This window comes from Charadrius vociferus, unplaced genomic scaffold (genome assembly GCF_000708025.1).
Source record: "Charadrius vociferus isolate BGI_N301 unplaced genomic scaffold, ASM70802v2 scaffold298, whole genome shotgun sequence".
Classification (NCBI taxonomy): Eukaryota; Metazoa; Chordata; class Aves; order Charadriiformes; family Charadriidae; genus Charadrius; species Charadrius vociferus.
In genome coordinates this window covers 4,015,374-4,042,830 of record NW_009649936.1, presented here as the reverse complement: position 1 = coordinate 4,042,830, position 27,457 = coordinate 4,015,374, and the positions used below count along the sequence as shown (strand labels likewise).

Genomic DNA, 27,457 nt, shown 5'->3' with positions numbered 1-27,457 from the left:
GTTATCCATAATGGAAGCATGGGTCTTTTTCTAAAGACCCTCTTTAAATGTGCTCTTTGCTGCAAGTACACGCCAAAAGGTAAACCAAGCGGAGGAAGAGCAAGGTGAGCCTATGGGCCTTGTGTCCTTGTGTGCCGAAGAGATAAAGCACCTGGGGCTTCTGCCTCCTGCCACCCACGGCTAGTGGCAGAGTCCTCTGCTGCATGAATTTTTGGTAAAAGATGAGCCAGCGCGAGCCTGTGCAGTTCGCGGTGCTCCTTTGCTGAGGGGTTACAGAAAGGTTTGCAAATACGACGATCTTACCTGACTCTCTTAGGCTAATTAAAAAGCGTGCTGAATTTTTATCTGCCCCTTTCGGTAGCCATGCCACCCGGGGCTACCCGATACCTCTCACCAGCTTGAATTACCCGGGCTGCTGCCATAATGCCATATGCAACAGATGACTGAACGGGCAGCCGCGGGCGGCACAGGGAAAGCGTTTCCAGAGCAGACTGGCTTAGCAACCTCAGAATTTCCTTTTGGTTTCTTTCGATAATGAAGAAAGAAAACAATTTTGCTTTGAACTATGACTTCTCAGGAAGAGGTGAGTGAAGCTTTTGGGAGCATGTGGTATCCTCTAAATAACCGACACATCAGTGTTTAGCTTTCGTGTAGTATACTTCACAATGCTGTTTTGTTTCCTGATGGACGACTTATGCACCAGTTAGAAGCCTTTTTTTTTTTTTTTAATATTTAAAAATCATGCACAGCAAGCTTTTTCTCTGCCTTAAAGCTAGCAGATTCTATATAAAATTTACTTTATGTTCATTGAAATGTACATGAAATCTTATGAAATGAAAGAGTAGAAAACTCATTGCAGTTGCTTGCTGAAAGGTGAAAAGATATTCCAGGTGACTTAAAGATATAATGTCACAGGCAAAACACATGTTCTTTGCCTAAAATGTGTCATTGTAAGCATTTTCTGGGACTGACTCTGCAAACACTTACGCTGCTTTTACAGCTTACCAGCACCACTGTCTTTGACAAACCTGGACCTATTTCACACCGGTGTGAGTTCAAAAATCTGATTCCTTTTGCCAGTGACAGTGTGCAGAACCGGAGTCAGAAATTAGCATTTCAAAGCTGTTTACCCTGAATTCTAGTGTGGCCCATTCTCCTTGTTTATTATTGTGTAGAAAGTGATCAAAGGTTTTCTGGATTAAAATTCAGTGGGCCCATGCATGAGGATCCTGTCAGGTGCTGTGCAGGTGTCATACGCTTTTTAGTCTTTCTCTTGTTTCCAGCTGCAATTAAAGAACAGGGATGGATTCACACTCCTAGTGCGAGTCATTAGAAGTAGCTATGGTGCTTAGACAAACTCGAACAAAATTGAACTTCAGTAGTTTGCTGCCTAATTAATTGTAAGAGCTCCTCTCATGAACACGAAGTAGAAAACGTTTTACAAAGTGGTGTCTTTGGGGCAAACACAGCATTCTTGAAAGTGTCTCTGTGGATTCACATTGTACCTGTATTGCATTCGAAAAAATGGAATAAAACATGAAGTATGAAGCAAAACTGCATGTCCCTTCGTATCATGAGAAGGGTGTCAGATTTTTTTTTGAGTTGATAAACACAATTTGTTTAAATATTATGTTCTTTTTTTGTCCCTGTGTTGAGTCAGGTACAAGAGACAAATCCCACTACTGGAAGTCTTGAAATCATCTCTATCGCAGAAGATGAACCACCAGTACCAGAAATTCAGTTTTCTTTCAAAAGGTTTTTCTTCATACCACAAGCAAAAGTGGACCCCAGTGCAGATGGATCTGGTAGGGATATTGCACAGCTTTTTCACCTCTGTAATCTGAATGACTAATGTAGGTCTTTAGCCTTGCAAAACTATGCTTGCCCACTCTGTCAGATGAAGCAGTCACTTAGGGAAAGAAGAAACACAGCCTCACTCCCCTAGACATGAGGTTTGCCAGCATATTAAGAGGTGATGACATCTTGTGTTGGCTTGCGTATGAAAGCATTTTTCACAGCCAGGTTATTCACACACTTCAGCCACGTAGCATTTATTTGCCCACACTTCTCAGACACATTTTTGAATGGCTTATTTGATATTTTACCAATCTGGAAATTGGTCCATTAAAAAAAACTGTGTACACAATACAGCAGCCTTGGAGGAATAGCATGCATGTTTGCTACTTCCCATAGGTTTCATGGCAAAAATACCCATTAATTTCAACAGAGGCAGGCTGAGCATCAAGGATGAAGATAGAATAATTTAATTTTGTAGTTCATTAGCAACTACAGCTGTGCAAGATTTTTGGCTTACCAGATACCAACTCTATTGCCAAAACCAGTTACTCAGCTGCTGCTGAAAGGGTCTGTGTAGGCTGGGGTTTGTTTGTGAGTCTATAAGCACTGGGAGACACTCCCCATCCATGACTGATTGTAACTTTCTGCCAATCTCAAATTCAAAGCTTGAAGACTGAGAGGGTGAAGAGCTGCATGAATTAAAATTGAAGACAAGGTTCTGCCAATTCCTGTGTTTACACATGACCAAGCTGTGTAATGCTGTTTTCCCATACTTTGTCCTCAATATATCAGAATACATTTCACACAAGTGAACCATTCATTATTTTCAGTGGAATCTGTTGTTATCTTCCAGACTGAAAATACCACTAAGTTGAGGTCAGCTATGGGGATTATTGGTGAGCTGGACTGGTCCAGCTCATGAAATGTATTCAGTAGTTACTGCTGGTATAAGTTTTAACTTTAGATACATTTTTTTTTCCTTGATAACTCAAAACTTAGCCTTGAGCCATTGCTCAGTTCACTCCTTGTCTTTATGGCAAAACTTTGACTAGATCGCTTTTTCCCACATTTTTCAAGCTATCTTCTAGTTTGGGGGTCTTTTTTTCTTTTTTTTTTTTTTTTTTAATTTAGCTTTCTGTCATTTTCAGTTAACCTTGCTTCCAAGTCCAAAAGGACCAGTAACTTTCCCCCTTCTTGCCTTGAATACCTATTTCCTAGCTAGTCCTGTCTTCTTTCCAATATCCCTGCTCCTTTTCAAACCTTTAGGCTCCTCTATTACCCTGACTTTACAGGAATGCATCGAACATGGTACTTAGCTCACCGGTGCACAAGGCGGAGCTATGTGGCCTCCAGCCTCATCCCAGAAATGTTGTTGTCCCAGACACAGTGCTTAGAGTAGCATCCAGCTGGGGCTACATCTGGAGGGAGCACCAGGACCACGGGCTTGGTACCGACAAAAGTTGGGAGGCATCACAGACAGGAACGGCTGTAAGGAGGACACTCAAACTAGTTCGTTCTTTACTACTTCCACTGAAAGAATATTTTAGTCCTCCTCAGCTTTCTGAAGTCTTCAGGGAGTAGCAACCCTGAAGGGTTGATCACACAAACAAAACAAGTCTGAATTCCGTTTTTCTCTGGGGTCTCACATTTTCAGGAGAGGTGCTTATGTATTTCTAAAGCTCTCAGTTTGATGTAGCCCATGAAAAATCAAAATTTGGAGCACATATTATCAATTGACTTGAGGAGGCAGGCCAGGTGCTCTGTAAGGGCACGATTCAGACTCCTCACCAGGCAAATGCTGGAGGAGTGTCTGAAAGCACTGGCCACTCCAAAGCACTTGGACCCTTCACAACCTCTGAGCTGGGGGATCTGAACCCCTCCAGGTCCAGACAGCTCACAAAGTGTATGCAGGTGTTACTACTGCCATCTAGTTTAATGTTAGATAAATCTTTCTCATTGCAAACTTAAGCTGGTTTAACTTCACAGAAGCTATTCTGTCTGTTTGGTTTCTAGGAGATATTGAACCACCTTCGATATGCCAAGCTTTTATCTCCTTAAAATACTTTCCATATATCTGTGGTTTATTCCTTGCAGTAATCCTAGCAGTTGCCATTGGCCTGGGTGGTGAGTACAATTAGTTATTCATCAAGTTCTCGCTTAACCATTCAAATGCTTAATTTTTCATGAGCCTTTTACTTAGAATGGAATTAAACTGCTACTGTGGCTTGTTTGCTGAAGTAAAAAATCTTGTTGATGTGATGGCTTTAAATTTTATTTACATGTAGGGATAAAATAGATTTGGCACTCATGAGAGGATTGGTGTAATATTTACAACACTGGGAACCCGCAGCACCAATAAACCTTTCTTGAGTCAAACTTTGCTGATTCCTCTCAGGTGGTGAGATAAGAGTTTAGAAAATGGGGGAGGCTTTGAGGAGCACACACCATAGTTTTGTCCTGTAATCCACTTTTCTAAGTATGTTTTCACAGAACTGAAGAACTTTCCCATATCACAAACGATTTCTGCAATGGAAGAGAAAATGCAGAGTGATTTCAGTTGTGACTGGAAAGTGTGACCTGCCCAGGTCTAGGTGCCAAATGTAATGATGCTAGAGCAGTGCCTTCACACCTGCAACAGGGATAAACTTGAAGGAAGTTGAGGCGTCCCCTTGGGAAGAGAATGCACTGGCTGTATTTTGCGAGGCTGTCCTTGCCTTGCTGCTGAGGGGCTGAGGCGCCAGGCAGAAACTCTCACTGGAGTGGAATATAAACTGGGTTGAGGGAGCTGGGAAGGAGCCAGCACAGGCAGCAAGGCTGACTCATCCTACAAGTCATTACTAATGGATGACTTTAGCAGAACCATGTAGCAAACTCTAGGTTGTATTTCAAAAGTTCCTAGAGTACGGGAGTAGTTTTTTTCTTAGCAAGACAGAAATCTGGTCAGATAATGGGAGTAAGAAGTGTTAAATTAATATCCAAGTGTGTTTTCATCACTCTGTTTTCTTTCATTCTTGTTAGTCCAATACAACTGCATTGGGAAGTTTCGCTGCCGATCATCCTTTAAGTGTATCCAGAAATCAGCCAGGTGCAATGGTGTCTTCAACTGTAAAGAAGGGGAGGATGAGTACGGATGTGGTAATTTAAATTTGATTATAAATCCCTCCTACCTCCTCCTGTAGCATCTGGCATATTATCAAGAAATGCATGTCGTAGAGAGTTTGGGTGAGACAAGAAAGGTAGAGACTGATGGATTATCTAAATCACGACTTCAGAGGAACAATCTCTGAGGTATTGATTTACAGTTTGTGAGAAATCAAATGGCTCCTAAGATAAATGTGATGTTTGCTGAATACTGCTACTGCCATATCGTGCATGTGTCTTTATTAAAAGTCTTGATGCTTTTCACTGCTAGCAAGGCATACCATCACTGCATTATGGCACATATATACAGCACTGTCTGTATTCACTGGCAAACAGTTGCACTGTACCAGTTTTGAAGACTGCAAAAACCTGTTCTTAACTTAAGGGACGTGGGAACGGGAGAGATTGTCTCTGGCTTTTATGCATTGAGTACTGCGGATTTTGCTGCTTCATGTGTGAAATGTATGTCCCCATGTCTGAGTTTCTCTCTGCAATGGTTTCGGGCATCACAGGGCCATTTTAAACCATCCCTCCCTCTCCTGCACTATGGAAGTTGACTGTGATGCTTTCTTCCCCTGGAGGTAAAGGGTTCTAATATTAGTGAACAGAAGAACTGATTTTTAGATCAGTGTACTTGTAATTCTGACTCCTGTACCTACAGGTAAGGAGGCAGCACGGCTTTCCATCTGTGCGATATGAGGAAGGACAAGAACTGTGAGCTTTTGGCCCCAGCTAACCCTGCACAATGCTCTCAGCCTTTGGCGTGTTCTCCCCAGGGAAGAAGCTTCAGGCGTCTGTGGAGCCTGTGGGCAACACGTGTGCGTTTCTCATCTGCCTCTGCAACACCATAACACTGGCTGATGGGGACTTGTGGGAAACCCCCATCCAGCAGTGACCATGTGCATGGCCTTCCTTCTCCCTGGGAAGACCACGCAGATGTGCCCTTTCCCAGGTCCAGGTGCCTTCCCTTCAGCCAGGGCTCTGTGCCCTGGCAGCAGCCACGGTGCAGGGTACAGGGGTGAGGAGGACATGGTGACATGCAGCATGAAGGGACCCTTGTGGATTGCTCGGTACCTGGGCCTCCTGCAGGACTTACCCATTGGTCTCTTGGCCAGAGGCAACTCAGCACAGCTTGTGGCAGTGTGAGCTCCCCAGAGCAGCTCAGCCCTGCGACCAGGCTGGCATGAAGAGCTGCCTGTGAGGAAGGGCTGAGCTAAGCAAAACCAGGCTGGCGTGGGGAGGGAGTCCTTGAGAGCCAAGCTCCCAACTTGTGCATCTCTCCTCTCCCCAGCCCTTACCCACTCATCAGCCCAGACATGCCAGCCCCATGTCAGCAGAGGGAAGAGGGCAGAAAACTCCACGAGAGCCCAGGGGCAGCTGGGGGCAAGTGCACCCACCTCTCTGTGCCGTGCAGTGCAGGAGGTGCTAACGTGCTCATAGGTTTCCTCGGTGCCAAGCATCTGCAGCTCCAACTCACTGCAACCAGCAAGACTTGCTTAGGCTCACTAGAGGGCAAGGCAGCCTTCTCCATCTGTATTAGAGCACCATCCCATTTCTATTCCCATGAGCACAGATTTTTTTATCCTGGCTTTTCTAGCTCGGCACACCTTGGTATGAGGAAGAAAAAGCACAGAAAAATTCTGTGCAAAAACTCAATAAGCCAAGACATGTGGATGCCACAGTGGTGCATAGACATAGTTGATTACATGTTGTGTACCTGGTGGTTCTTCTTCACAACTCACTCAGGCTTTTCTTCCTCTGACTCTCAAAGTCAGGTTGAGTGGCAAGAAAGCAGTGCTGCAAGTGTTCACTTCTGGATCCTGGCGAACGGTCTGCTCTGATGACTGGAAAGCAGAGTATGGAAATACTACCTGCAAACACCTGGGTTTCTCAAGGTATGAACAACAAATGGAAGAAACCAGTATAGGTACCAGTATAGGTTAGGGGTGGACCTGCTGGGAAGTAGCTCTGAGGAGAAGGATTTGGGGGTCCTGGTAGATAGTAAATTGTCCATGATCCAGCAATGTGCCCTTGTCGCCAAAAAGGCCAATGGAATCCTGGGCTGCATAGGGAAGAGTGTGTCCAGTAGGTCGAGGGAGGTCATTCTCCCCCTCTACTCAGCACTGGTGAAGCCACAACTGGAATACTGTGTCCAGTTTTGGGCTCCACAGTTCAAAAGGGACAGGGAACTACTGGAGCAAGTCCAGGGAAGGGCAACCAAGATGACTGAGGGATTGGAGCATCTCCCTTATGAGGAAAGGCTGAGAGAGCTGGGACTTATTAGCCTGGAGAAGAGAAGGCTGAGGGGAGACCTTATTATTGCTTTCAAATATCTAAAGGGTGGGTTGAAGGAGGATGGAGCCACACTCTTCTCGGTGGTTCCCAGTGACAGGACGAAGGGCAATGGGTGCACATTGGAACATAGGAAGTTCTGTTCCAACACACGGAAAAAATTCTTTACAGTTAGGGTGAGAGAGCACTGGCACAGGCTGCCCAGGGAGGTTGTGGAGTCTCCTCTGGAGATTTTCAAGACCCGCCTGGATGCAGTCCTGAGTAATGTGCTCTGGGCAATCCTGCTTTAGCAGGGGAGTTGGACAAGATGATCTCTAGAGGTCCCTTCCAACTCTGAAAATTCTCTGATTCTGTGATTCTGTGAAACTTTATTTGGCATTTTGAACAAACTGTGCAAATTTCAATCTTTCTAATGAAACCTTGTATTTATCTGTGCTTTAAAAGAAAAAAGAACTTAACAATACGCCTTTGTAAATGACATGGTTGAGGAGATTTGGGATGATGTGGGGAAAAATCCTGAATGCTTGTGCACTGCAAATACCATTTGTTGCTGCTCTAAATCCTGGATAATGGCTAAATACAATGGTTTGGTTAAATCTTCCCTATAGGGTGCAGGTGCCTGAATCCTACTTGTCTCTCTGGTAGCTTATAGCCTGTCAGAAAGGCACTAAAAACGTACAACATACAAGCATTTTACATTCTTTTTACTTGCTTGGTAGGAAAATTGTATATACAATTCACACCATTATATCTGTTAGGAATTAAGGTCCACCTCACAATTAGAGAAGAACCTGGCAAGGTAGGTCTTACTGTATTGATCCCATTCCTGGAGAAGCACCATTTCTTTCACACACTTTCACACACTTTAGAAAGAATTTGAAGTTGTGACTTGCACTGATGCTCTGTTATTTCTTGTGATGGAGTAATTCTTATTTCTGCATAGTATAGTTAGCAGTAAAAAGCTTCTTTGAATAAATTCTTGTTGCCTTTAGGATAAAATACATCTCAGTTGTTCAACACAAAAGACAAGAAAAAATTACAAATTGTTCATCCTCCCGGCTGCAAAACATAACTCGAGAAAGATGAGACAATGAGCTTGTTAGTGCTTCAGGGAATGTGTGACTTCCACACATGATTATGGGAAAAATACGGGCACGTTATAAGAAGTATTTCCTGGGCGGGATAGGATTACTTTATCCAGTGTCTGCATCTGATTATTGTGGTTGCTACACTGGGTTTTCATTAGCAGAACTGCTGAATTATTTAAATGGATTACTGAAATGCTGTCTACGAAGCTGTGTTTATGGTTTATTTGCAGTTACGTGAGTTCAGGTTACCTGCCTGTGGCTGCAGTTGAAAAACAGTTTCAAAGACATTTTGTATCCCTCAGCCACTGGTTATCAGCTGATCAAGTGACATCCCTGCACAATGCAACAAACCTCAGGTATGCTTCAGCTTGTTCATCCTGACAGAATGAGAGCAATCAATAGAAGGAGAATTACTAATAGTTTGAGACTGTTGACTGTTTTTTCAGGTATGTAGTACTTCACAAGCGGTTGGTGACATTAGGCATCATAGAACAAGTTTCAGTACCAGTCTTGCTGGAATACAAATGAAATGCCCATTAAAATCAACAAAGGCTTTAAAATGAGCTATTCAAAAAGCCTATTTGTCCCATGATCCTTTTTTTTTTGCAAATGGATAGACAGCAGGCACTTATCTTTTTCCATTGTGGAGCAGTTTGTTTCAGTTTACAGATCCCTAGATATCTCCCAGTGGGCTTATGAACACTTTATGGTCCATTTCTTCCTCCTGACAATTGCTTGTTTTTCTTAGTTACCTTTCACTGAGAAGCAAGCTATGGATCCAAGGAGACTACAGATCACATGTTGAAAATGGCTGATGAGCCTTCCCTCCTGGAAGAGTGAGCCATTCTCCAGCAGGGCAGCATATGGTCTGCAGGCTCACAATGGTGTCTAAGCTCCTAACTTAAGTATTTCAGCTAAATGCTCCTAACTTAGGTATTCCCGCTAAATGCCCTAAGTAGATTGGATGAGTGCATTGACTTTATGTCTCTTTCAATATATGAGTTGCTTTGGAAAAAAAATAATAGTGTTCCTAAACTGGAACTAATACTGCACTGTTTTTTCATCTTAGAGAGGAATGCACTTCTGGCAATGTGATCATCTTAAAATGTTTGGGTAAGAATCAGAAAAAGTGAAAATAAAATCAGAAACTGTCCTTCTTCATCCACTGCAGGGCAAGAGTTGGGAGGAACTGTGTGTATTCAGGGGCATACCATACCATCAATTTATCATGCCAAAGAAAAACTGTATTTCTTATATAAAATTTAAAAGAATTTCAGGAGGTGAGAATAGGCTGGGAGGACAGATTGGGAGCATCAGGTAGCAGGACAGTTTTGGTGAGAATCACGATAGGAAGCAGACATTCAAGGATTATAAGTTGAGTCCATGGACTGATATTGTTATTCCAACTCTTTGCCATTTTGGTGGGGAAAGGGAAATTCTGTCTTAACATTTGAACTTTCATCCCACACTACTCCATGTCAGCTAGTTTTCAGGTCAGGTTATGAAAAGTCAAAAACCAACAGCGCAAACATCACCAAGGGAGAGGAGATGCTTCAGCCTACCTATGTGGGCCCCTGTGCATTTAAGGAGGGTAGAGCAGTGGGTTTTACAGTTCAGCTACGTGTGAAGGGGACAAGTTGTGAGCCCCACAGACCCCATACCAGCTGCCAGGATGCTGCAGAGGACAGCAGGGAGGAGGAGAAACCTCTGGGGGCAGCCAGAGCTGGAGACGTGGGCCATGGGGATGGGGACAGTCCTGCTGCAGAGACCTCCTGGCCTCAGTAAGGCTGGGAATAGAGGGGCTGAAGGTGACCAAAAACATGACTGTGTTTCCCCCGCGGACTGTAACCTTTGCTTTCTGGCAGCGTGTGGGACCCGGGCCAGCTATGGGCCACGGATCGTGGGGGGCAACGCGTCCTCTCCCCGGCAGTGGCCATGGCAGGTCAGCCTGCAGTTCCACGGGCACCACCTCTGCGGAGGGTCCGTCATCACCCCACGCTGGATCATCACAGCTGCCCACTGTGTCTACGAGTAAGTCCCTAAATCGTCTTGCTTGGGGTGTCCCACTGACCCTGCTTGTGGCAAGTCTGGGGCAAGGGCGGCACTGCAGGGTAGAGCTAATGCACTGTGCTTTCTCTTAAAAATAAACTGCAGGAGAGACTGGGTTGTCCTTATTTCACTGGCTTGCTCCCTAACTTTTGAACCATCTCTCTCTCTTCTTGCACCAGTGCAAGTCTTTATTGAAAAAAAGTCTCCACAAGAAGAGGTCCAAACCAGGGGCCCCAGTTTTCAGATTTTCTGTGCGCTCCCAGCTTCCTGAGAAATCAACTTAAAACAACATTTAAGTGCCAGATTTTACATATCCTGATCTGCAATTTCTGTACATTGCATGTGAGTTAACACATCAGGAGGAATTTGTACTCAGCTGCTCTGGTACTCTGGAGCTCCAAAATAAATTACACCATCTTTTCCAAGTTGACAGGATAAATCAGTGGTAGTTAGTGAGTTGTACTGTGCTTAGTGCCATTTACCACATACTCACTACTCCTTTTTATGCTGTTTGAAGTAGTCTGGAATTGTAAATAGATGGTAAACAGTTATTTAAACTCCTCTTCTTTGTGTAACTATAAAGATAGCCTTCTCTCTTATTTATGAGTTGTCTGGCTTTGCAGTCTTTTTTGTTGCCAATAGTGCAGGAGAGCTCTTCTCACTGTTACGAACTCCTGGCCACTTTCACCAAAGACATTTAGACAGCTAAAATGGGATGTCTGACCACTTTTAGGTGCCCACAGCACAGATACCTGCTTCTGAGCAAGTCTTGTAGGATGCTTTTATACCCAGTGGGGAGAAGAGATGGGACAGACAAATGCCCCTCCTAGATCTTACTTAGAGCCCTGTGTTGCCATAAAAATAATTACTTAGCAATTAAGCATTTTAGGACTTCTGTCCTTAGCTTTTTTCCTGCACAACCCAGCTGGTTGTGGTGTGTTCAAAGGTTGACGGGGATGGGAGCTGGCAACACAACCCACATCCCTGGAGCCTTTTCCCAGCACCGCCGCTAACCCACTGCTAGCCTGGTGGGGTGAAGCCAAGAGGAGAGGAGCTGCTCGTGAGTTGGAGGCTGAAAGATGTGGCTGCTCATGGACTGGGGCCAGAAGCACCTTCCAGAAGGAAAGCCTCTCCCTTGAAAACGCCTTGCCACAAGTGCCACTGAGCTAGCCACATGGCTAAGCACAGCAGTGCCCGGCAGCAGCATTGACTGCTGTGGGGTTACATAGGAAGACAGACAGTTGTTTCAAGGTAGACCAATGCAAAGCTCTCATATATTTGTAGAAAGCTGCGCAGATAATAAACCAGTGACCCAGTGTGTTGCTAAGATTAGTCAACCTTTCTGTATTTTTTGAAATTAGATGCAAAACATAGCCAGTATTGATAGATAGGCAGGCAAGTACAGCAGACTGTAGTAATTTGCCTGTAGAGTTTTATGTTGTTCATAAGCTCTGGAGACAATTAGAAAACCTGAAGGTCTTCTTGAAAGGTTTTCACTCTCTCCTACATCTTTGTTTCAGCCTGTACTTGCCGAGTTCATGGAGTGTGCAGGTTGGTTTTGTGACTCACCAAGACACCGAGGTTCACCCATATTCAGTGGAAAAAATTATATACCATCGAAATTATAAACCTAAGACAATGGGAAATGATATAGCGCTGATGAAACTGGCAGCACCGCTTGCTCTCAATGGTAATTCTTTCTGGTAGCTTTCACTTGACTTTCTCACCTTTCTAGCAAAAAGCAAGAAGGGTCTTTCCTAGTACAGACAGGTGCCCTATGCCTGACCCAGGACAGTCGAGTGGATCCCCAGTTCCTCTAAAAGTGATGAGAGATGTGCAGCATAGATGTAGCCAGCCTGCTGCTGTGATGGCAAGGCAGTGATCACTGTTTGGACTATACTGGCAGAAACCCACTCTGGCTCAGTATCAGGAACTCCTCTGTACTCGACATCCAGGGGGTCACAGGGCTCTGCAAAATATTCCCAGTCCATTCTGGTATTGGCTTACCAAAGGCATTCAATAATAGGCAAACATTAACTTTATTATTTCTAAATATTTTTCCTATCTAAAATAAATACCCCACCTCAATTTACTTGGAGGTCACAGAGATTTTTATCATGTCCTTTCTGTGAGTATAGGGAGATCTAGCCGTATCCAAAGCTGAAAATCAAGCTTAAATTTCAAAGAGAAGAAAAGGCAAATCAAAGATAATGATGCTTTTTAAATTAAAACTACTTTTATTTTCTCAGCAGGATGCTACCTACAGCTGACACAGTTAGTGAAGTGAGATAATGTATAATAATATTGTATGAATTTAAATGATCACCTGCCAATACCTCCTAATCACTGTCAGCTCTCGGCAAAGGGGAGCTGGCTCTCTCTGACGCATCTAGATCGTCAGTTCCTAAATCACTTCTCTTAAAATACTTTAAACTTCCACTTTGAATGAAAATTGAGCTTGATTTTGTTCTGTTTTATATCTCACCTAGTGTTGTTTTGTTTTGCTCAGGAATAAGTTTGGGAGGCTGTCAAGAACAGTGACGGCTCCACACCTGAGCCAGATACTCGCTATGCCCTGGGGTGGGAGGGGGCAGCCCGGGGGGCCTTGGAGGCTCCACGCTGGGGGGTTGATGCTTTGAGCTGGGATCATTGCATGGTGGAGAACTGAACCACTAGGAACTGCCCAGTAATACCTCCTCTATCTTCCCTCCCTCTGCTAAGTGCCAGCTCATCTTGACAGGCTGCAGCTTGTCCCCACAAGCATCAAACACTGATTATATTGCACAGCATCCTGCGCCCCGGAAGAGAGAGGTCCTGAGACTCTATGAGCCGGTGGGTGGGAAGCAAAGAGAACCCCAAACATCTTGTTGCCCTTTCAGAAGAGCGCAGAGATGTGCACACACAACTCTTTGCACGTGCCGCTGCACAAAACCTGTTAGGGGGTGCCATGCAGTGGTGTCGTGGTTAGCCAAGGCCATTTCTCTGCCTGAGCAAGGTGCCATGGGGTCTCCAATCTGCCCGGCATCTGTCTAAGTGGTGTGGTTCTTGTTTGCTCATTCTTCAGTTTATTGACCTGCCAACACCTCCTTTTGTTGCTTCATACCTGAAACTAATTAGGCCTGGGGTGGGTATTGTTTCAAACCTTGGCCATAAGACAAAAGACCTGCAGAGATGCCTGGCTATTTATGTGGGGAGTGGGTGATTTTCATAACAAGTTCACTGCAAGCCAAATCCTGAAGTTTTACTGAAGCATACAATTTTTTGCTAAATTTCGAAAGCAATTCTCTTCCTTCTCTTTTTCTTTTCTTTTTTTTTTTTTTTTTTTTTAATAGGTCACATAGAGCCAATTTGTCTGCCTAATTTTGGCGAACAGTTTCCAGAAGGGAAAATGTGTTGGGTATCGGGATGGGGAGCAACTGTGGAAGGAGGTATTTTAAATTGTCTGCTGTTGATTGCACTACATGAAAACATCTCACATATAGTAAATACAGAATTTGGTTGGAGCATTGTTCAACATTAAATTTTCTGGAATATCTGGAAAAAGAAGACATATTCCTAAATTTTATGGTCCCACTGAAGAGCATGGGGTCAAAGGAGGCAAAAGTGCTATACAAACCCTTATCACAGGGAATGGATGGCTATACTCTGCGAAAAGGTTAAAAATTATATGTAGACAGCAACACCATCCAGGGCATTGTACTCGGCCTCGGTCAAACAGGCTGTGTCCTTTGTCACTTCAAGCACAGAAAAAACAGCATGAATGCAAGAATCAACCATCCATTTTTTTCAGAGAAAGCATGTATGCATTTTGAGGCAGGTTGGATGATGTAGAAATTGGATCTGTGAATAATGTCACAAAGAAAAAGGAATTTATTTTTTTTTTACCATGACTCAGGTCGTGGTAGTCAGTAATACGTACTGAATCACTTTAATGTGAAAATGCTTGAATTTTCAGGTCATTGTTTTTATCATTCTCCATTTGTCTCATTTAATGTATTCCTGTTGTTCAGAGAACACGAACAGTATGTTACCTGACCTACAGATAATAGTGAAAGGTGGGAAAAAAATGAAAGCAAGATTTACCACATAAAAAGTCAGCTATAAATTGGCAATAAACAATGTGCAAATACTCCCATTTGTAGAAATGATTCATTCAGACTATGAATAAAATCAAATAACTATTTATGAAATAAATATTTATAAAGTAAATTAGATATTTGCAGATGACTTGTTGATTAACAGAATGGGATAAATTTGAAATAAATTTTGGTTCTAGTATTGAAGACACTGTCCAACTAGCTTTTAAATTCATCACTGTCATTGATTGTTTGCTTTGAAGTAGAAATACATAATGTACAGCTTTATATTATATACTGTGATGATCCACAGCTCTATAGAGTTGTTAGTTGCTGGAATCTGTAAGTGATGAGACATCTAGTTACCTTACTTGTATGTTGTCATTTTAACTGTATTCCTTTCACCCTTGTTTGCCAATTCTTCATATACTAAAACATTTTCTGTTTATAATTACAGATTAATTTCAAGGATAGAGAATTTTTTTCTTTTTTTTTTTTTGGCTTTTTTTTTTTTTTTAACAGGTGATACATCTGACACCATGAATTATGCAGGTGTTCCTTTGATATCTAATGCAATTTGCAATCACAGGGATGTCTACGGTGGGATCATAACTCCTTCAATGCTTTGTGCCGGGTTCCTAAAGGGAGGGGTAGACACCTGCCAGGTATGGAAGTTTCCAAACTGCAACTGTGCTCATTAACAGCAGCAATGGAAAAAACATGAGTGATAAGTTATCAGAAGGCACTCCCAGGCTTTTCCTGGGCAAACATTTGGGTTTGTGCCGTTTACTCTGTTTACCATGAGTATCGATCCCTAACTGCGCACTCATTCATGTGCTACAATTCCCGTCTTCTATTTCTTCTGTGAACTTACTTCTGAAACCAAATTTACTTAAGACATTTTTTTAATTTCTTGCATGTGCTACAGCACGGTGCCATCCTTCTTTGCCCTGGCTGTGGCCCCCACACTGCACTGAACTGTACTGCATTGTGAGCACCTCTGGAGACCTGCAAGGGGTAGAAACCCTGTGGTGAAAAGCAGCCAGAGCATATATCAAGGGAGAAGCAGAAGTGTGTGATTTTGGAAAAAGTAGTGAGGCAGGGGGAAGGAAGAAAGGGAGAGGTGTTTGAGTAACTTAGAGGATTGGTAATGACTCTGGGGGAGATGGGTTCACAGCAGCGATGGATCAGAGGATCCTTCACATCACAGGGTGGTGATGATTCAAAATCATTTATAGATTCATGACAGTGCCCCCACCTTGTTCCAGGTTGCATCCCCATGCACAGTAATGTGGACTCACCTAGCTAGTCATGGATGAAGAGCAACGGCTGGGGAGGAACTTCATGTTTCCAGATTTGCTGAGTCCCAATTACATGGGAGACAAGGCAAAGCAAAGGCAATTAGGTGCATAGGTCTTCATTTAAGCACCTGTTTGCACAACCCCCCCGACAAGGTACCCAGCACCAGCATGTCACTGTGCCTGGGAGAGCTGCCCAGAGGCATCACGCTCAGCTTATGGATCCACGTGACAAAATGAGCCCTACTTGCCAAAGGGAGAGGCTTGTTCCAAATTCCCCCCCTTTTTTTTTTCCTGTTATTGTGCTGGCTTTGATGCTCATAGGGCAGGAAACTGCCCCAGCAAAATAAATTGAGACTTTTCAGTACTTAGATGTGAGCCTAATGAGTCGAATCTGCTTAGCAAAGTGTCTGGGAAGGGCCAGAAAAGCTGCGTGTGAGACTGCAGGAAGGAGCAGGCAGGGAGGTGGGGTACAAGCTTGCTCTTGCAACCATGGGCTCAGCTCTGCTCAATAGCCAGAAGCTTTTTGAGAGAAGCAGCCGTGAAAGACCAAGCCCATGACATGGAGACAGCAGATTAGCGATGTCCTACCTGCAGGACAGACACGGTCCTCAGCACCTAAATGTTTAACAGCAAGCTTCAATGTTGCTTCTGTTCTACAGTACTCCTAACTGGGGAAAGAAAAACATGATCTAATACACGTCTCTAAGAAGTCTCCAACTTCTGCTGTAACATATGCTTTTCCCATGACCCAGAAGAGAGCAGAAATAGGAAATGCTGAATTACTGGACTGTGCCTCTGCCCCTACCCCTCCAAATTGACGTTCCTCTCCTTTTCTGCAGCGCTGACACTTGTTCTAATTCTTTGATCTCCAGGGGGATAGTGGGGGTCCTTTAGCATGCGAAGATATGAGTATCTGGAAGTTGGTGGGGACCACCAGCTTCGGCGTGGGCTGTGCAGAAAAGAACAAGCCGGGTGTCTACAGTCGAACCACCTCCTTCCTGGACTGGATACACGAACAGATGGAGGTCTGGTTTTGCCCTGTCTCTCCATCTCTGGTTGGTTGTCTCTTTTCTCTGCCTGTGCCACACAGGGTTTAGCTCATATTTGTCACAGCTGAGTTGTTGCAAGGCCAAGGCAGGGGTAGAGGGGGGAGAGGAGTGTGGGGTTGACTGGGGATGGGGCTGGAGGCACAGAGCAGGAGGAAGAGAGGTGTGAAAGGGCTGAGAAAGGAGATGGGGGGGCGAGGGAATTGATTCTAGGGGACTTTGCCTGAAGCCATGAGGCTGTTACAAAAAAGCCTGGGGAGTGGAAGCTGAGTGGGCCAAGGAAATTGGGGATGGGGAAAGACGGTGTTGGCTGGAAGGAGAGGAGCAAGGAAGTAGGGGGACGCTGCAGCCACCTTCACCTACCATGAGGGTGCCTCATGCTCCAGAGACCAGGTCCTCTGCTGTCAGCACCCCTCCAGCGCTGCCAGAGAGATGTTGGGTTCAGTCAGCTGATCAGGGAGAGTCCTTGTGCTTCAGGTGGACTCCCAGGCACGGATGCATTGCCTACGCAGAGGCATCTAGAGATATTTTAGAGACCCCAGGCTGTTCTGCCTGGCTTACAGTGTCCCTGCAGAAAGGCATGGCTTTGCAGGTAGCCCTGAGTTGTAGCCACCACCCCCATGGGTATGTCTCAGACGCCCTGCAATGACTCACGTAGATATGATAGAGGATCTACGAGAGATCTGAGGCCTGCAGGACCAACTGCAGGACGTCAGGCAAAGTGCACTTAAGACACCTCAAGTGGCACTAGATAATGCATGTTCAAGGTAAGTGAACCATCCTCCACTGCCCTGCTAGGAGCCTAGACACATAGCTCACAGGTACACACCTATGCACAGGCTCTTGTCAATTTTTTAGCTTCATGTCAAAGTCACACTAAGCACCAAACTGTGTGTCCCATCCTGCTCTAGCCAGGCCCGCACAGACCGTGGTGCCAGTGCTGCTGTTCCAGCACCCAGTTTGCTGGAATGTATGAATGAATAAATAGCAGTGATGCTACTCCAGCACCAGCAATACAGCCTCCAGCCCCGACAGCTGCCCGTGCCACTGTGATGGCACCTGATGGAGCCACTCCTGCCCCCATCTCATTTGTGAAATATGTGGGACTTCCTCCTCAAACCAAAGTGCCAATATCAAGCATTCACAGACAAGGAAATGCCCCAAATAAGGTTATATGTGTGCAATTTCAGTTCAACCCCCCCATCTGTATACTGTATGACAACACGCTGTTTTCACAACCTGTATTACGCATGAAGATTTATGCTATTACATGCCTATATGTCACTCAACAAAGCTAAAGAAGACAGGATAACATTTCTAAATCTTTAAGACCTCTAATATTACCTTTTTTCTTCCCCCCATATGTATACATCATTGTGATTCATTTGCAGATGCAGAAGCTCAGACATTTCAAATGAAGAGTTCATACCGAATGAGACCACAGATCTCCATTATAAAGAAGTGATCAAGGGGAAAAAAGTACAGCTAAATCTTTGTTTAGCTGAATTCTAACATGTTATAATTTTCCACAGGGACATCCTTCACATGTAAACATTAATTCATCAATTTATCCTCTTAGAAAGGATTTTTGACTGCAGCATAGAAACATGAACACTTTTTAATGGACTCTGAAACAAATCGAAAGAAAGTAGAACTAGTGTGCCTTTGAAAACGGGGTCAAGGGAATGACTTGCAGCTGGCAGATCTGTATTGTGGCATACAGTCTTGATCTGCTCTTACCTGCTATTGCTCACAGTGGACTGGGGTTCATTTGGTCTCTCCAGAAGTTTCTGTGCTTTTTTGCAAACAAAATTATCTCTTGTAGCTAAGGCTTAGCAAAGGAGTTAGGAAAGAGATCCATTTTGATCTAAGAGATGCAAAATTGCAAGATAAGGAATTTGGCCATCAGCATGCCCTTAAAAGCTTGCTTTCTGGAAATTAGCTTTGTAACACCTGTCAAGGCAAATCATCTAATGCAAAGAATAAGCAAAGAGGAGGCATTTGTGTTTTCTGATCTTCCATCTCCAGTTCTGAAACCGGAATAAAGCACTTCTGTCTCTCAGATTTACAGAAGGATACAAACACTTTGCTAAAGGCTCTCTCCTGTGAGTGCAAAGAAAAGTTTTGTATTGCTTTCCACTAAGTGGCAAGAATTAGTTGATGTCATTTAGCAATATATTTCTCCAGCATTGTGAACAGAATTTCTGCTGCCCCCATTTTGAACAGTTCTCCCACTAGGGAGGAAGCAAAAAATTTATAGCACTAAATGGAGTACCAGTGGCCTACATACATTACTGTCTGAGAAATATTATGCTTCAACTATTAAATCTGAATAGACATGAAAGGTTCCCACCCTAGCAAAAAAGAAAAAAAAATAAAAGAAATCAGCAATGGAACAACTAAAAGGAAACAAAATAAACCTCTTCAAAGACTACTTAACTCCCTGTATGCACGTGTCCCATGCATGCAGTATCTACCACTATTACTAATATATTCCTCCATCCCCCGTGAACGTATCTCTTTATGAGCCTTATGTTCCTGTCTCAGCTTATACAAGGCTGAGAACTAGTGAACTAAAGCAGTGAGAGAAGCTGATGGCATTTGCTCAGCTTCACAGTGCACACAATGGGAGTTGGAACCCACCTCTTTTGTCGAGGTGGTGTATTTTTCTGAAGAACTTCAGTTGGCAGAATTGGCTCCAGCAGCTGCGCGGTTCCTTTGGTGACCTTAGTACAGTGGGGAAAAAAAAAAGTCATTTTCAGAGTTCAATAGGCGGCAACATGGACGTTTGAATAGATGCATAACTGTTTTTTCTTCCCAGAGAGAAGAACTGCAGACCTGAGGAGAATGGCGGTGCGCTCAGCTTCTGAAAACGCACATCATGCTCCAGCCCCACAGAAGGACCCACCACACTCTTCTGGACACCTGCTCTCAGCTTTCTACCTTCACAGACTACTTTTTACCATTTCCTTTTGGTACTGGTAACTGTACTTAATGAAAACTGCGGCACATTCAGCCTCTTTTGGATGGAAGAGGCAGCTGGATGCTGAATGATGGGCATGCATATTTACTGTCAGCTACAAATTTCACATGTAGAAAAAGTGTGAAGACTGATCACCCAGGATGCTATGGCAATAAAGTTTTGCAGGCATCATGAGTAAAAGACTAGAGCAACTTCAGATCAGATTGCTAGCTATTAGTTTAGTACTTACCTTCCAAGAACCAGACTACAAAAAGACTTTGTTGCTGAAAGTATTCATATATAAGGTCCATGCTCTGTTGCACGGGCAGCAGCAGCTTTCTTTGAAGCCATAAAGCAAGAAGGAATCAAGCAGCTGGCAATTTTGGCAAGCATTTGGCAAGTATGTTAAACTCTTGTTAGAAAAAAATCTCTGGATTCAAGTCTTTTATCATGTGGCTGTGAACAAAGTCCCTAAAAATTGAATTCTTAGGTGTTCTCTTGTGGTAAATAGCTCTGAAATGAGCAACACACAGGTTGCAGCTTTACTGAAAAATTCTGAGGTTACTGAACAGTCTTACAGGGAAGAGGAGATCTTTACTGCCTTTCAATAGGTGAGAGAGCCAAAAGCATTGCTCTGTCTACGATGCACTATGCAGTGCAATAGGCATTGAATACTCCCAAGCTCACATCATGTAGTACAGTTCACCAAGACACGCTCAGCCGCCTTCCCTGTTTTCCCTCCACTTCTCTGTGGACAGGACAATATAGATCCCACACTCTTTGTCCCTATTAGTGACATCAGTGGTGCAGATGAACTGGTGCCAGCCAGGCAAGGGACAAAATATCTGAAGTGCTGCTGTGGTTCCCTGTCTTATAAGCTATTTGAATGAAACAGCCTCATGTTGTTAGGTTGGAAAATGCCTGATTGTTTTGTGCTTGCCCTTTGTAAAAAAAATGGGATAAAAGTTGTCAATTTTAGAATTGATTGCCAGGGACTAGGTAGGCTGAATAATGGATAATATTGCCAGAGCTTTTCAATATCATCCCAAACTGATCTTATCATCTGATCAAGTGCTGCTGATCTGCTTGAAATGTGGTTTTGGATGCAGTCTGTATGCTTCTAAATCAGTATCTGCATCACCACTGTCATCCACCACTGATGCAAGAAAGCAATGGTGGAATTGGAACTGCATTCTCACTGCAACACATCAGGTCAGCATCACGAGAACAGCAAACCTGCACGAGCTGCCAACCTCTGAGCTGTTCCATGGACATAAACTTTGATCTCAGAGGACATTGCATCAATACTTTTCACCTTGGCTAAAGAAACTGTAGTGCAATGGAAACAACACTTCCAGAAACAGCACATTGCTAAAAACACGAGGGAAGCATTACTGCAAACCTGACATGAGGACTGGAAAGAAATGGGAAATTTCAACTTGACAGAACCATGACAGATTTATAACAGAGTATGTCGAAACCTTGTGTAACTAAGACATTTTCAGAAGAGTTTTAATGTTCACTGTTTGTTATCATAACATTTTCACAGCCCAAATTTGGCTTGTGTTTTAGTATTATCAGCAGTCTGGAGATGAGGGCAGTGCTCTCTGAGCTCACAGAACTGTTATTTCATATTTCTGAAAGCACCCCTCAAAATTCATTTTGAACCCCTTCTATTTCCATAAAAAGACTGTACAATAAGTATCCATTGTGGTCTGCCTTTATATTAAATAGGGAAATCCAATGTGAAATGTAGAAAGCTAGTGAACTCTTCCCAACAAGAAGCCGCATTGACCCCCAGATCAATGACAGTCACTTACGGCCAGACGTAGCCCTCAGGCTCACTGAGCTGCAAATCTCTCGTCTGGTTTCTGTTATGCCCCTTGCTGTGGTATCTTAGGTATAGGCAGAATACAAAAGAGTCACTCTATAAAGCTGGATGTTCCTTCCCCACCTAATGTAGTTAACAGGCATGCCAGAGGATTAAAAAAGAAATATAATCACAATATCAGCGTATTTCTTTGTGTTAACCCAGGTGAAAACACATGGGGTTTCAGGACATTTGCTGTGGGAAGGGTTTTGTACAGAGATGAGTAGTGCGTTTTATTCAGAGAGGTAGAATCGATGCACTGGTCTCTACTGGTAGACAGTATTACAGCTGGAATGAACCGGTAGACAGTAACAAGACTTTTCAAAGAGGTTATATGACAGGTTACCAAGCCTTTCCTTTTTCTTGTTTTTTTCTTCTCTCTATTCAATGAAAATAATAATCATCAATACCGCATGTGCGTGTACAGAGGCATCCCAAAACAGGTGGGACTGAAGGCAGCCCTAGTTTAACTAATCCTCATTAGGAGTTTCACAGTAAACATCTTGGAAGTATTTAAGATCTTTATACTAGAGGAGTGTATATCGCCTACATTATTAAAAGGGTTGATGAAACAGTTTCTATCTTGTGAACTCAGATCACCGGTTAAAATGGTTGCTTTAACAGAGGATTACATTACAGCCATAGTATCCCTTAGAAACACAACCTGCTTGTATGCACAGCCTGTGGAGCAAATGTGCATTAACACGTAACAGACTCTCAGAAAATGAATCCAACGTATAACTTCACAAGAAACATCGTGCATATGAAAGAAAATTCCTTTGCCATTTGTTACCTGTTCCTGTCATCATGATCTTTAAGCTCAGAAACTGAGACAAAGCTGATAACTTTGGACCAACCAGATGTGGCTTTTATTCGATATGCAGTTTTCCAGGAAAAAAAACATTACACACGGAAACTCTCTTTTGGCCAATCTGAAATTATTTTTTTTTCACTTGAGGTGTATAAATAAAAAGGCAATTTCTGTAAAGACACAGAGATAAGCATAAAAAGAAATGCAGAGGTTTGGTGTCTGAGAAAGCCGAAGTGTTTTCTAAGAGGTGATGGGCTTTTCGCATGCTACCACATCCTGCACCAGGAAGTAATCACTGCGCAGAGGTGGGGATAACACACAGCTCTGCTCGTAGGAGCTCTCTCACTGGTAAGATTCATGTAAATCTGGAAATGCAAATTCAAGAACTGTACGTTAAACTCAAAAAAATAGATCTGGCTCGTCCAATTTTTTGACTGTCTTCTACATCCAAACAAAGCAGGTTGGAATCTTATATTCTAAAAGTGCTGCACCGTAAATCTTGCCGTTGTGGTGGCAAACCTCCCTCCAGTGTTCCTGTGAGTGCAGTACCGTTTTAAGATGTGCTGATCAAATTTCTTTTCTTCAGCAGTCCTGTGAGAAGCAGTACCACACGTGTGGGCAGCCAGAGCCTGAGATTACGTAAAGCACAGTGAGAAGTGAGCTTACTTTGGCTGTTTAACTTTAGGGAAGGTACAAGGAAGTGTTTCTTATCTGAACTGCAAGAGCACACTTAATTATTGCCTTTAATCTCTGTTTTTATGTATTTTACATGAACAGAGGCTTCTGAGTTTGTTTTGTTGCTTTTGTCACACGTTTTCTTGCTGGTGGAGCTCCTGCCCCGGTAGAGGACAGCAGTTGTGTCCCCAGCATGGACACCAGCTAGAGGGGCAGGATTTTGAACAGTTTGCTTCAAGATTTGGCAGGGGAGAGGTAAAAATGCAGCCTTGAGGATGGCACAAAATAATCAGACCAATTTTTCCCGATTAAAAGAAAATTGACTCCGTAACTGATTTGTTTTCCTGAAGAGCACCTTGGCAGCTGCCAGTCTGAGCAATACAAATGTGCAAAACGCAATGGGCGAGGAAAACAATTAATGATCCCCCATCTCCTAATATTGGGGTGCGTTTATGTGCAAGGTGAAGGCAGGCACACAACTGGCAGCTGAGCAACGAGCCCAGCCTTGCCTCGGGCACCCACGTCAGACCTCTGCTCTGGGGCTGCCAGCACAGACCTGTGTGTCCCGGTAGCCAGGGCTGAATACGGCTGCACGGTAAAAACAAGCTTGGCAAAATACATCCTTAGAAGATAAGGCTAAAATGACTGCTTTAATCCTTTAGCAGAGGACTAAATAAATGGGAAATTTTCTGCAACAGGTGGGATGATACCCTGTGCACCCATTTTTCAAGGACTGTCCTCTGCTGAGCCTGGTGCAGGGCAGGCTGCTGCAGCTCCAGTGGCTGAGTGACTGCCTGTGGGTTTCCCGAGAAGGGATTTGCTTAATTCCTCCTGAATTAAAATGGAAGTGACTCCCAATGGCAATAGTGGGAATGAGACCTTCTTCTCTGAGGTGTGGTCTTAAAATAAATATGATCCCCCTGAAACTTTCAGGTGAGAAAGGGAAGGCAGTGAGGGAGTGAAAAATGAGAAGGTAAAAGTAAACAATAAGACTGTCTTGAAGCACCACAGCATAAAGCACTCAGGGGAAATAATTTGCACTTAAAAATAAAATCACCAGTAAATTGTAATTCCTTCCTACAGTTTTCCCACTTAAAGAGTACATTCCCACTTAAAAAAGTACGTACTTTTTCCCACATAAAAAAGCATGTTTTGCGTAGATGGTCAAGTGGAAGGGAGTTTTAGATCCTTTGTATACAACCAGTATGACTGCTATATATCATTTATTTGGGCACCCTTACCGTCAGCAGCATTACGTCTACCAGAAACGAATTTGAAATGCTTATGATAATATTAAGCTCACAGCAGATGGCAGCATACAGCAAAATTTTGCCTACATCCACTGTTTAAAAAAAAACCCAAACAGTTCCTGCCTCAGCCACCACAAGCGGGTAATGCGAACACAGTTATGGTCCCCGTTGCTCTCTTGGCTATGTAAGGGGAGGTTACTGGGGAGATGCAGCTCCCCCAGCAGAGGAGGGGACTCTCAGGCACCCAGGAGCACAGTCAGAATATCCATAAGCCTCCCCAGGTTCCCTCTGGTGAGTGCTGCCCCGGCTCCCCGCACCGTGTGGCTGTGCTGTGTGCTGGTGCTGCTGGCTCCTCATGCTACAGGATGCCCTGGAAATCACAGCCTTGGGCTTTCTCATGCTTTGACATATTTAAAATATTAAAAGATTACAGTGAAACAGCAGTAAGGTGTCACCACAGAGCTGGTTTTGATTTAGAGAGATATGGTGAGAAGTATATTATCCACATCTTCAACTACCTGGTTAGGCTATTCCCATCTGAGACTGAAGCTATAATCGGACAATAACAGTGAAAAAGGACCTTTTCCTTACAACAGCAGAAAGAAAAGAGTTTATTCAGAGATTTAGCAACCTTCCCTTTTACTAGGACTAGAATGGTATCACAACTTACAGGCCTCAGGGCAAAAATATAACTGTCACATCAAGATATTTCTGTACCGGTACCCAGTGATAGACACAGCCATGTGCAGATACCCATTAGGTAGCTTAATTTTAAGAAACCCTTAAAGTCGGTAAGCAAATGGAAGCTAAGCTTCTCCAGAAGCGAATTACTTCATTGCACTGTGGCTGCAGTGAGAGTAAAGGGAAGGACGGTCACCTATTTAAGGTTTCCTTCACCTCCTCCTCCTGCTTCTCCCTGCGGGAGGACTAAGGCATGGCCGTGCCAGCAGCAGGCTGCGGTCAGGCTCTGTGTCCCTGTCCCTCCGTGGCTCTGCGTCCCTACGTCCACCCACACCACGATAATCCCTGCTTTTTATAGTGCCTCCTCTGCTATATCCCTAGATCCTCTCCACCTCTCGAGACCTCGTTCTTGCCTCACAAGCCCTTTGCTTTCTCTACCCCCTGTATCTCTAATATCCCTAAACACCCATCTTCCCTCACCTAGTGTTGCTGTCTCCCCTCACGTTCCCATCCCATGGCATTTGGCTGGGCAGGAGGCAGGACAAGCTCCAGCCAGCAGCTGGTCAGCCCAGGGGCTGATCCACTGATGCCAAACCAAAGCCCAAAACCTCCCTGCTTTTCCTTCAGTGGGGTCAGTCATTCAGATGTCTTTCTTCCTCCCGGCTGCAAATTCACCCAAAACTTGTCGGAAGTTGGTACGAGTATTTTAATAGTTTCTCCTCCAGTTTCTCTCTCAAGTTTATTTAAAACATCCAACAGGCTCAGGAGCCATTAGGGGACCTGGAGGCCAGGCAGGAGGAGGGCAGACGTGCTGCCTGCTTGCAAAAACCAGGCAAAACCCCACAGGTACCCCCCCAGCATGGGATAGCTTCACGCCTTCATTCCCTCCCAAAAGCCTTCATCAAGCCTTCAGGGTGTTTGTCTTCTTGGATGAAGAGTAGAAAAGAATGAAGCCTCAAAATGACAGATATGTTTGCAAACAAACATAGGCCAGCAAACCAACAAAACAAACAAACAAACGAAAAAAGCCTTGGAAAAGTTGAAGAGCTTTATGGTTGTGGTTCATTTCCAGCATCCCTCCAGGACCTTGCTGCTCCCCAAAGTTCACAGCCCCGGAGCAACCCCAAAGGGTGTGTGTGGTGGGGACTGGACTCCACAGAGAAGATCAAGCCCAGATCAGCGGCTACAGAAGCAGAGCACATCTTGCTGCCTTGGGCAGCTGCAAGGAACCCCATGGTGGAGCCCCTGCCCCTGTCAGAGGGACTCAGAGTCATTGCCCTCCCTGCCAGCATCAGGCAGAGCAAACTGGGAGCATCCTAGTTTACATGTTGTCAAATTCAAGGTCTTTATCACTGGCAGCCCTGCATGCTGTGTAATGCCAGATATGGTGCATGTGTGCGACACCGGGATCAGCATTTCCCACCTTCCCAAATCTGAAGGCCACAGACTCATTTTAACAAAGCTAGGGACCACCTTGAACCATGCACCCAAAAATATTTTTTATTTACAAGTAGAGATGCTTCTTTATTTATGCTAGTTTCCTTTTTCTGCTCTCCCACCTGTACGTATGGAGATGTGTTCATGTTTATAAAGAATTTTTTTTCCTTTTTTTTTGGCAGCTGCTGTGCAGATCACCCTCTGGTCTCTAACAGACTGGGACTGGAGGCTCAGAAATGCTGCTCCAGATGATGAATTAATTCCCCTTCATGTTGCAGTAGGTTGGTAAACAAATGCTGACCATTGACTCCCGTGGGACTTGAATGTGCTCATCCTTGCCTGAGACATGGGTGAGCTGGAAGGGGGAGCGGCAATTCCCAGACGCCCTCTGAGGACTGCCAGCATCCCTTCGTCAGGCGCCATGGACGTCACTGTGAGACCCGTCTTTACGGCGACCAGCGTGTCACGGGGGATTTGTTCCTCGCTAGAATCCCATAAATCACACACATGCACTGAAGCGTGAAGACAGAGCAGGGACAGACCCGGGGCCCTCCCAGGAGAAGGCCAGTGCCTACCTGGAGCCAGGGGAGAGCCCTCAGCCTGCACTGTTGGCTTCCCCCCAGGAAGAGGTCCTGCAGCCCTGTGAGGGCCTCCTGCCCCCCAGGGCCGCCTGCACCCGGCTTGCCCCTGCCCGGCGTAACCCCTCCACCCGTGCTGCGCGACGAGCAGCAGTGTTACCCCCCTTTAACCGCACCAACGTCACCAGCTCCGCGATGCTGACTGAGACTTTGTCAGTCCCTATGGATAGCACCTGCAACTGCACGGAGCGCAAGATTTTAAAGGCCTTTCTTTAGGTTCTGTTGGAGTTCCTAGGAAGCAACAGAAACAGCAGACACGTGCGGGAACCCGACTCCTTCTGCACTGTTTTGCTGATGATGTTTTTGAAGGATGAAGGAGAGAACTGCAGCTCCACCTGACCCA

General features: G+C 44.4%; 1 protein-coding gene across 1 annotated transcript; it reads left to right on the top strand.

The window, feature by feature from the left end:
* Positions 1–565: 565 nt before the first annotated feature.
* TMPRSS3 (transmembrane protease, serine 3) lies at positions 566–19,632 on the top strand. The gene is made up of 13 exons (XM_009891342.1): positions 566–583; positions 1,661–1,805; positions 3,811–3,921; positions 4,816–4,932; positions 6,710–6,833; positions 8,549–8,674; positions 9,388–9,431; positions 10,184–10,349; positions 11,888–12,057; positions 13,700–13,795; positions 14,966–15,108; positions 16,617–16,769; positions 19,612–19,632. The coding sequence occupies exons 1-13, from the start codon at positions 566–568 to the stop codon at positions 19,630–19,632; spliced, it is 1,434 nt and encodes a 477-aa protein (XP_009889644.1).
* The last annotated feature ends 7,825 nt before the right edge of the window (positions 19,633–27,457 follow it).